Source organism: Peromyscus leucopus, chromosome 15 (assembly GCF_004664715.2).
Source record: "Peromyscus leucopus breed LL Stock chromosome 15, UCI_PerLeu_2.1, whole genome shotgun sequence".
Lineage (NCBI taxonomy): Eukaryota > Metazoa > Chordata > Mammalia > Rodentia > Cricetidae > Peromyscus > Peromyscus leucopus.
The window spans coordinates 24,656,563-24,668,427 of NC_051076.1; the positions used below are offsets into that span (position 1 = coordinate 24,656,563).

At 38.7% G+C, this 11,865-nt stretch overlaps 1 protein-coding gene across 1 annotated transcript; it reads left to right on the forward strand.

The window, feature by feature from the left end:
• Window positions 1-1,948: 1,948 nt before the first annotated feature.
• On the forward strand, window positions 1,949-2,905 carry LOC114690733 (olfactory receptor 6K6). Its single transcript, XM_028865618.1, has one exon. It carries the CDS (start codon window positions 1,949-1,951, stop codon window positions 2,903-2,905), a length of 957 nt encoding a protein of 318 aa, XP_028721451.1.
• Window positions 2,906-11,865: the final 8,960 nt, after the last annotated feature.

Below are 11,865 nucleotides of genomic sequence, written 5' to 3' on the forward strand. Positions count from 1 at the left end.
TGAGAAATTACCTACAAAGAGAGGACAGAGCCATGAATGCTTTAGTCAGAGGGTGCCTCCAGCTGCTCGCATCTTTCGCTCTTGCTCGCTCTGCTCTTCAGCTGAGCACCACTGCTAATTTCATTTCAAAGCTTGTTTCTCTTTTCTTCTTCCCTCAAACTTGGTACATAAAACCAAAAGTATCTACTGTGAACTAGTTTTCCTAATCTTCAATACATTATCTTAGTCTCTTTTTGACCTGAAGAAACCACATCAGCTCTGTCACCCTAAAACCAGGATAGTTGAAAAGATAAATATGTGGATTCTTACATAGAAGGCCGTAGACTTCTAGGACAAACAAACTTGAATTTCAAATTACTGCTTTGAATCCTTGCTGTTTTAATTTGAAACAGTTATTTCTCTTAATTTGTTCCCAGTTTCTCTATTGTGTAACATTAACATTAATGTATTATTAATCTATCATAGATAAGAACACATTATGTAATGTATATAAAAGCAAATGTATGTAACTAGAATTATTATCATCACATAAGAATTAATTAATGGCCTCCTTTCATTTTTTGTGTGATTTCTCTTAAGGAGGTTTTAGTTTATTTGAGGGAGAAATACTGAATTCAAATGTGAATATTTGAAATGCAACAAAAGATGTATTAAATGTGAAAAACAGAACAGTTGAAGTATGGTTAGAAGAGAGAATGGTTACTCTGGCAGTGGGAATCATGAAGATTTCCATGAACATGGGGACATTGACACTCAAAATTTTGATAATTGTAGATCCAGAAAATAAAGTAAATGAAGTTGCCAAAAATAAAGCTACAAGAGAGTGGTCTTTATTTTTCAAAACTATTGATTTTCAGGATAGTTGGTTCCAAAATTTGTTTGGAATTACATTAATGATGACAATGATTGTGAGGCTGGTAGTTTTGAGTTTTACTTTGAATTTTTTGAAAACAAAAGGAGAGGCAAAGGTCACATCTAGAGAAACTCATCTTCACAATGACTCCTCAGAGGTGTGGCTAGCAGAGAGAGTGTATACAGCCTTCATTAATTCTACTTAACCTTGGAAGAAATTTGATTGTCTTTTATCCCAACAAGTAGATGCTAGTGTAGTTTTGTTGCGGCTAACTTTTAGGAGCCTCCCTCAAGACAACCATTGCTATGATATAATTGTTAAAATTGAGAATGATTTATATCCTATGTCTCTTACACATAGTCTCTGTAGGGGAGGGATGAGGGAGAATAGGTATTGGGAGTTAGCTGTAAGTTTGTCCAGAACTGGCTGCTAATTAGGTACAAGGTAATTCTAGAGAGCCTCTTAATTTGAGCAATTGTCATATTAACCATGGAGAGGGGAGAAAGGAAAGCTACAGAGAAAGTGGTGACTATTTGGACAAGTCTGCAAAATTACCACCTGATGGACAACAGAAGCTCCAGTCTAAAGCAAAGAAATCAGAAACCCAGAAACTGATACTCCTGCCAGGCTCAGATACAGTATTAGTGGAGGAAAAAGTAAAAATGTAATAAATAATTATTGTCAGATGTTTTCCTGATACTTTCTTTGTGTTTTACTTAATTTTCCCCCTAAAGAATAGGAAAACAGAATATTTGAAAACCAAAGGGCAGGTTTTGAGGCTAGTCACATAGGGGTTGAGGATAAGGGTAGGGGGAAGCTGAAAATGGATGAATCCCCAGAAAATATTTTCTGAGACTAAACTTCTGGGTCATTTAATTTTCTTCACATTAATCTATGACAGTGAGAGAAAAGTCACTTAGAGATTAGATTGTCTTATAAATGTTTCTACTGCTTCTGTGTGGAATTATATAGTTTAGAAATTGTTCTGACTTTTTTAGGGTCTCATTTTCAACATAACTGAATACAGAAAGAAGTCTATATGTAAGCAACATTGCAGTTCCAAGAAGTTTCTTATGTTTTTTCTTACCTTCACAGATGACCCAGTTGGTGGCCAACCAGAATCAAACTATGGTGATTGAGTTCCTCTTTTCCATATTCCCACCTCTGTATGAAGGTGGCCTACTATTTTTCATTCTCTTGCTTCTTGTATATACATTCATTATATCAGGGAACCTAGTTATCTTTGTTGCTGTCCAGCTGGACATGGCCCTGCACACACCCATGTATTTCTTCATCAGTGTGCTGTCCTTCCTGGAGATCTGGTATACCACAACTACCATTCCCAAGATGCTCTCCAGCCTAGTCAGTGAGAAGAAGACCATCTCTCTAGCTGGCTGCCTCATGCAGATGTACTTTTTTCACTCATTGGGTATCACAGAAGGCTGTGTCCTGACAGCAATGTCTATTGATAGGTACATAGCTATCTGTTATCCTCTCCGTTACCCAACCATCATGACTCCCAGACTTTGTATTCAACTAACAGCCGGATCCTGCTTCTGTGGCTTCCTTCTGGTACTTCCTGAGATTGCGTGGATTGCCACTCTGCCTTTCTGTGGCTCCAACAAGATCCATCAGATCTTCTGTGATTTCACCCCTGTGCTCAGTTTGGCCTGTACAGATACATCTCTGGTGGTCATTGTGGATGCCATCCATGCAGTAGAGATCCTGGCCTCCTTCCTTGTAATTGCCCTATCCTACATCCGGATTATTGTGGTGATTTTGGGGATGCCCTCAAAAGAAGGGAGGCACAAGGCCTTTTCTACCTGTGCAGCCCACCTTGCTGTGTTCTTGCTATTTTTTGGCAGTGTGGCTGTCATGTATTTGAGATTCTCGGCCACCTACTCGGTCTTCTGGGACACAGTAATTGCTGTCACTTTCGTTATCCTTGCTCCATTTCTCAACCCCATCATTTATAGTCTAAGAAACAAGGAAATGAAAGATGCTATTGGGAGGCTTTTTCATCAGAAGAGAGATGGTCGGGCTCAGAAGTAAATCTCCATTCCTGATATTAAAACTCTTCTGTAAGTTCAGAATCTCATTGTTGCTTTTTTGGGCCCCTGATAATGCTCCTTTTCTATTGCCACAGCTGCTTGTTCTTCTACTGTTAACATGATGGAACTAGAGGCATGATGAACTGTGCCTCTAGGTCACTGTGTCCACTTGTCTACAGAGCATCAACTAGACTCATGACAGCTGAAGTAGTTATGTATGGATACTCTTGTTTTAAGCACAAGCTGACATGATGCCTCATACTATACCAGTGTGGTTCCTTCACTTCTCTTCTGTGATTCCATGTGTTGATGAGGCCAAAGATTAGGGTACAAGACACACACCACACAAAATAGTTCTGGAAATCGCTGATGTTATTGTTCTCTCTTGCTTTTCCAGCACTAAAATCTTCTGTCACCCATCATTGTTCAAGTACTGTTTTTTGACATAAAAGATAAATTTTCCCCACTTTCAGCTTGTGTAACTCAATTAGCTACCCACACAGTTCAGCAAAAATGGACTAGCTACAGCATGATGTGTTATAGGATTTCAGGCTCAAAGAGGTTTCAAAAGAGTAACTTGCATAGCCCACTATATTTCATGTTACTATTTAAAACATTTTCTTATATACAAATTGCCTTGTAATTTAAACTTGTCAGAATCACCATTATTTAAATATTGATAAATAAAATTTGAAAGTAAAGTTCAAACTTGTTTCCTGACTTTCTGCATGATTGCTCAGTAGCTTGTAACAACTGTTTTAAATTATTTATTTTTATGTATCTTTCTCTCTCTTTGTGTGTGTGTGTGTGTGTGTGTGTGTGTGTGTGTGTGTGTGTGTGTGTGCGCACGCACGGGGAATACACTTAGCATGTTGAATGTGCAGAGGTCAGAAGAGAATTCTGGGGACTCAATTCCCTTTTGTCACCTTCCAGGAATCAAGTTCATATATGTGAAGCCTCTGCATAAGAACCTCTACATGCTGACTTACTTCACCCAATCCCAGATGATCTTGCACACTTTCACACTTCAGTCTGCCTAGTCAGTCACTTGATGAGCAAACTCAACTAGCTCATCAATAGTAAAAGATGACAGGCTGGAGAGCAGTTTAGCCAGCTAGAAACAAACAACTGATTGATCCAAAACACATAAGTACAATGATAAAAAAAAAACTGGAAAAATCACAGATTTTGTTTTATACAAAATTGCTAATGTATGGAATTATGAGAATTTCTCTTTTTAAGCTACTTCTTTTTGGAGAGTGAGTTGTTCCATGATCAAAGATGTCTGATTATGTGTATTAAAATATCCTTTCTATTTCCACTTTTGTTACAATATACTCTAGAATTCACATTACATGTAGGATACTATCTTTAATATTTATGTAGTTTTATTTTAATATTTTTATTCCTTGAGAATTTCATACATGTGTACAGTGACAAATGTTATATCCCTCCCTAAACCGTGACTTTCTCCATATCCCCCATGACTTCATGTCTTCTTCTCCTTTTATTATTATATTTGATAACTAAGTCCAGTGAGTGCTATCTATAAGTTCATGGGTGTGGCCATCCACTGGAGCATGAAAAGCCTACTAGTGGCCTGTTGTGGGATGGTCTGTATATCAAATAAAACACTGATTGGCCAGTGGCCAGGCAGGAAGTAGGTGGGACAAGGAGAGAGGAGAATTCTGGGAAGCGGAAAGCTGAGGCAGAGAGACACTGCCAGCTGCCGCCATGATCAGCAGCATGTGAAGACGCTGGTAAGCCACCAGCCACTTGGCAAGGTATAGATTTATGGAAATGGATTAATTTAAGCTATAAGAACAGTTAGCAAGAAGCCTGCCCCGGCCATATAGTTTGTATGCAATATAAGTCTCTGTGTTTACTTGGTTGGGTCTGAGCGGTTGTGGGACTGGCGGGTGACAAAGATTTGTCCTGACTGTGGGCAAGGCAGGAAAACTCTAGCTACAGTGGCCACACTCTCAACAAGGAGGATTCTCTCTCCCTCAGTAGGTATCAACTGTCAATATTTCCTCAGTGAGGGATGGGCTTAGAAAGCACCTCCCTGTCTATGCTGGAATTTGGGATGATTTGATCTCATTTAGATCTTGTGCAGTAACGTGGCTGCTGTGAGTTCATGAATGCAATAGGTATGTCATGTTCAGAAAACCACATTTCACAGATCACATTTCACTCCTCCTCATCTGTCTTTTGCATTGTTTTCTGCCTTCTGTTCTGGAACACCAAGAGCAATGAGAATTTAATTACACACTTCAATCTATCCAATGCTGTCATGTGCATATTGGATTAAATTCAGTATTTCTTAGCCTAACATTTGAAGCTCCATGCTTTTCACTCCCCCTTTACCTCACAACTCTTCCTTTGCCTCTTCTGCACTCATGGAAACCTGGGTCATATGGTTGACTCAGCTGTTTTCTAAAAGGAAATCTGAAAAAGGATTCCTCTTATGTTTTCCTCACTGGTTCCCAAGTCTTCAATTTTTAACCCACTTCATGAAACAACTTCTCTTTGTTCCCTACTATTAATTGTTTTGAGTCTTATTAAAATGTTCCAGAAAGTATTATGCCATTTGAGCATCATACTGGCATTGCCATCCATGTGTATCTCCTTCATTCCATTTAAATTATCATATAGAATAAAACAGAAATACTTTAAGATGAAAAGGTTACAAACCATAGATTTTTCAAAAGTTAAAAATGGAAACATATTTTCAGCCAAAGATAATCAGAGTTAGAGACAAAATTTAATTTTGTTCACAAATTCAGGGTAAAGATTAATTGCTTAATAGTAAAATCAATTTAAAAATGGTTATTGAGACTCAGGACACTTTTTGGTGACAGAGCATTTTTCTTACACATCTCAGGCCCAGGGTTTGATACCAAGAATTCTAAAAAAAAATTTTTTAAAATGGCTCCAATGAAACAGAATGGGAAGAAAATAAGGGAAAAGATGAAAATTATCACATGAAACATATACAAATAATTTTTATAAAATGTTTATCACTAGATACTGAATATTCAAGCACATACATTTGTCTTTTAAATTATTGTTTGAAATATATCTTAATTGGAATCATAATAAGTAAATTCCCACTTGGTTTTGAAATCTTCATTCTTTATCTTATGAATACATGTATACAATGAAATACAGTCATATTCATTCCTCATTTCCTGCCTCCAGCTTCCTGTGTATTCCTACCTGTTTTATGTTACCACAATTTTCTGCTGGATTGATAGTAAAACTCCATAAAAGTTTTTTTTAAGGGCCACTCCATGCAAACTTGTCTTAATACACTTAAAACATCATGTCCCACCATGATTATTAGAATATCTCTAGCAACTCAAGTTTTCCCCTGTGCCTCCTAGCACTGTCTTCTCAACACAGAAGGAAGTATGATTTTGTTAAGCTTCATAGCAGACAGCATCTCCCTTCTGCTCCAAACTCTGCCCTGGTTCCTCAGCGTTCAGAGTAAACATGGAAATTTAACTCTCAAATTCCTTTCATCTATCCCCCTCTCATTTCCTAACTCTAGTTTTCCATAGACCTATCTCAAACACACTCCATTTTAGACACAGAAGAGTCTGGTTTCTGAAAGATGCCCCCTTGTGGCTTTATGTGGGCTTCTCCTGATGCCTAGATACTCTCTCCAAAAATCTATGTGGCTCTTCCCTTTTCTTCTATGCTTTATATGAGAATATTTATATGAGAATGTTTTGCTCATACTTAGCATTCTAAATGAGGTTTAATTTGACCAATCTTAAATTAAGGAGTCCCCTACTCATTCTGAATAATCTTATACACCTCCTTTTCTGTTTCTTCGAGAACACATAGTCACATAATAAATAATGTTATAAAATTTCTTATTTTTTTCATTCAAAAATATCTTCTCTTTCTCAAACAAAGGGTCTATAAAGACAAGGAGATGTTTGGTCAGTTGAATCTTTAGTATGGTACAAATTACTTGACAAAGCGGCCTCCGTAAATATTTGCATCATTAGTGGAAGATAACTCACATGATAATAACGTGATGTGTTAGCATCTTTTAAACTCCACACAGCCTGAGAGTTAAGTGCAAAAGTGTTTGAAGGGGGTTGGGGATTTAGCTCAGTGGTAGAGTGCTTGCCTAGCAAGCACAAGGCCCTGGGTTCAGTCCTCAGCTCCCCCCAAAAAATGTTTGAAGAAATAAAAAAATTATAATTTATATTGTAGAACAAAACCTCAAGTATATTTAGTATTTCAATGTTATTTTTAAAGATGTTAATCTATTAGAATATCAAATGTACCATGCAATTTTGTTTATCTGTAATTGAGCAACTGCTTTAAACATGGTTATGAGTTAGCTTGAGATGAATTTTACAGTCAGAAATTTTATACCATCCATCAGTTATTAGACTTATGACATTAAGATACATTTTACTACATTAATCACATTAAATAGAGAAAAGGTTGTGGGATTGGCCATATTTATAATTTTCTTTTCATACTATAAAGGCTATTTTATGAACTTATGGAATTTTTGTTGAATCAAAAAGTTGAGGCACTTAAAATCAAAATAGTGTTATACCCCATTTAAATACATTTTAAAAGGAGATTTAAATGTCAAGTTAAAAAAATCATAAAAATATTTTAACACCTTTAAGTAGAATGATAAAATTAATTGATTTGCTAATTGAATACTAAGGTTTTTAGCTTTAACAGTCATGATTTTCAAATAATTTAATTAATAAATTCAAGCATTCGATAACAACTAAGATCCTGAATCTATCAATGTTTCTTTAAAGTTAAATCAAATTTTATCACCAAAGAAAATTATCCATGATTTTCTCCACACAAAGATGCCCCCTATGGCTACCAAAGGGCTCATACGAATGTAGAAAGAAGTTTGATTTTACAGGCACGAGGCTGTATGAGGAGGACTGTGTTCCCTGGGTTTGGGGGGGATCAGTTTCTGCGGCAAACCCTAAAATGACAGGTATTCCTGCCTCAGCGTTTTCCACTGTGTGAGAGTTCTTTGTTTGTTTGTAATACTATGGATATTCCATTCTTTTAGCTCAAATTATTTTCATATTTTGAGGATTTCATACACGAATATGGTATATATAATATTTCTGCCCCTCCCTTCCCTCTTTCCACACCTCCTGTGTCACCCCCACTCACTCAAAAATTCTTGACTTCTTCTTTAATCATTATTCTTACACACACACACACACACACACACACACACACACACACACACACAGGTACAGGTATGTGCACACACACACACACAATCGACTGGGTCATTTGAGTGTTGCTCTTATGTGTATGGTTTTAGGTTTCACCACTTGGGATTGAATAACCTATCAGTGTGCCCATCCTTGAAAAAAAATAACTTATTACCCACACTGCCCCCTCCCACAACAGCCATTGATTGCTTGAAGCTCTTCATCAAGGGGTGGGGACTTAGGAGATTTCCCACACCCCACTGGCCTGTCTTATTTACACAACCTTCCTGAGGAGACCTTATGGATGCAGCTTCAAGGTCAAGTCCAGAAAGCACTATTTCTCGTCAGGAGTGCAATTGCTACAGTTCTTAGAATAATTCTGCCTCCCCTTCTCTATAATAGACTTCATCTGCTGCAGAATGAAGCTTCTTTCATGAAAGATGTAAGCTAAAATTATCTGTGGCTGTAAGGATAAGTATTTAAAATACACTTAGACTTTATAGTGCCAAAAATGCCATTTTGACACCTTGTTTATGAAAAAAATAAAGGGAAAAAAGAAAAGTTAAAAAGAAAATTCTGATATGAACATAGCTGAGCAAGTGCTCTTGTGGTATGATTGAGCATTTCTTGGGTATATGCCCAGGAGTGGTATAGCTGGATCTTGGGGGAGATTGATTCCCAATTTTCTAAGAAAGCGCCATATTGATTTCCAAAGTGGTTGTACAAGCTTGCATTCCCACCAGCAGTGGTGGAGAGTTCCCCTAGTTCCACATCCTCTCCAGCATAAAGTGTCTTCAGTGTTTTTGATCTTAGCCAAGGGTCGAGGGAGGGAGCGGGAGATCCTAGCTGGATCAAGAAAAGAGAGGGAGAACAAGGAATAGGAGACCATGGTAAATGAAGACCACATGAGAAAAGGAAGAAACAAAGAGCTAAAGAGGCCCACAGAAATCCACAAAGATACCCCCACAAACTGCTGGCAATGGTCGAGAGACAGCCGGGACTGACCTACTCTGGTGATGGGATGGCCAAACACCCTGATAGTTGTGCCATAAACCCCATCCAAGGACTGAGGAATCTGGATGCAGACATCCACGGCCAGGCCCTTGGTGGAGCGCTGGGAGTCTAATTAGTGAGAAAGAGGAGGGTGTATATGAGCGAGAATTGTTGAAACCAAGGTTGGATAAAGCACAGGGACAAATAACCAAATGAATGGAAACACATGAACTATGAACCAAAGGCTGAGGGGCCCCCTACTGGATCAGGCCCTCTGAATAGGTGAGACAGTCGATTGGCTTGATCTGTTTGGGAGGCATCTAGGCAGTGGTACCAGGTCCTGGGCTCGTTGCATGAGTTAGCTGTTTGAAACCTGGGACTTATGCAGGAACGCTTGGCTCAATCTGGGAGGAGAGGACTGGACCTGCCTGGACTGAGTCTATTAGGTCGATCCCAGTCCTCAGGGTAGACCTTGATCTGGAGGAGGTGGGAATGGGGGGTGTGCTGGGGGGAAGGGGAGGGGGGCAGGAAGGGAGAGAACAAGGGAATCTGTGGCTATTATGTAGAACTGAATAGTATTGTAAAATAAATTTAAAAAAATATGATAAGCAAAAAAAAAAAAGAAAAGAAAATTCTGATACTATTGATGACAGCATTTCCATACCACTAGATGGCCTCTTACTCTTTTAAGATCATTGGAACTGTTTCCAGCTTTGATTTTCTCCTCATAAAAGCTAGGCAAAATATATTTTTTTCTGGAGATTTTACTTTATTCCTAAAACTCCTGGAGAAGTTTCATAGGAAGAAAGCAGAGAAGTCTGAGCAAGACACCCAAAATGTATAAAATTTATAATGGGCAAGGATAAGATTTAGGGCAGAGAATGGAGGAGCAAACTCAAGCTGCAAAATAGTGCTAAATATGTCAGTGAGTTATTAAGATGGAATGGCACTTTAATGGAGCATGACAAAAGGTTGAACATCTTAATGCTGCCAGCATTAAACTATTTTTAATTTTTAATTTGTATTTGTGTGTGTCACATGTATGTGGGTGCTCTCGGAGGCCAAAGGAGGTCAAATCCCTTGGTGTTACCTTCTAGAGGTTTATTTTCTCTACCAGTCACAGAATAAAGGGAATTAGAAAGCATCCAACACATCATCTGATAGCCAGGAAAGATCAGGCACACAAAGTAGAAACAATGGTTGAAAATAGTTTTATTACAGGTGAAGAAATACATGCACATGCACACACACAAATACACAAAAGGCACACACATTTATACACGCACACACCCACACACTCACATGTAGAAGGTGCACACACATACACTCAGAAGTTATGTATGCACACACTCACACACACTATCCACACAGACACTCATACACACTAGGTGTACACACACACATAAGGTGCATCTACACATTCACACATACCAAATGCACACACATACTAGGTACACACACACACACACACACACACACACACACACACACACAGTGCGCACAGCAAGGTATACAGAAAGAAAGATCCCTCTCAAAGCAGAGTGGGTACTCCAGAAGCAAAGTCCTTTCTCTTCTGCGGGAGCCCATTCTCGGGTTCCTCGTGGCTTTACCCAGCAGGTCCACATGGAGGATGATCAGGTCCATGGGCCTAAGTGCAGGTGTCTGAGATGGTCTGCACTTGGCTGTGCTGGGGGAAGAGGTCTTTTGCTCCACCCCTTGCTGTCTCTATAAAAACCCTGGGGCAGAGACTGTCGGGGGCCGTTGGAAAAGGTTCCAGGCCCTCTAGAGGCTATGCTTTATTTTTTTTATCTGTTTATCTTTGCAAGATTCTCCGCAATATAAATCTTTCTATCTAATATTTCCTGCTGCTCGCCCTCAAGAAAACTCTGGGGAACTGTGGGGGTGGTGGGTAAACGCCCCACACTCTTCTCTACAATTAGAAGTTTTATGTGTCTTTATGATGTGTGGGTGTCTTTTTCCTCCAGCTGATGTTTGGTCATTTTGAACAAAGACTGGGTACGGATAGGTCCACAGTTTTGAATAAACATTTCCCAGTCTGCATTCTCTGGCAGGGAGTGCTCTATCAGCATCACCAGGCCTCCAGTCTCAAGCAACCAGGCCTTATTGTCTGGTCAGGAAGAAGCTGGAAGTTCGCCATCTTTGTTACCTATCTGTGGTCCCTTTCCCTATCTGTCTGCCTATCAGGAATCAGTCTAACTCCTCCTTCACAGAAGCAAGCTGGAGTTACATGTCGTGAGCTGTCTGACATGGATGCTGAAAACAAGTTCAGCTCTTCTGCAAAAGGAACATGAACTCTTAACCACAGAGCCATCTACAGTTCCAAATTTTAAAAATAGCAATTATAACTGCTTAAAGATTTTATGTTTATCATTTTTAGGCTCTAGGCAGTATACTAAATCTATTTTATCTCTAAGAGCTCTAGAATGTTTGCTACAGAAATTTGAAATCAACACTAAGTCCCACAGAGGAGATAACAGCAAACACCAGAAGCCAGTGACTATGTGCCACATAGCCATGGAATTTTATCACTAACTAGGGAAAGTACAGCAACTGTCTTTGGAAAAACATCAGGGAATCATGCTCCTTTCTCAAGCCCAAATCATGTTAGTTATGTGGATCTTGTTACCATTTTATAAATGACTATATAACTAACCAATCAATTCTAAATATTGAGTGAATGAGTACACAAAGGAAGCATTTATGTGCCAATTATAAATGCTAT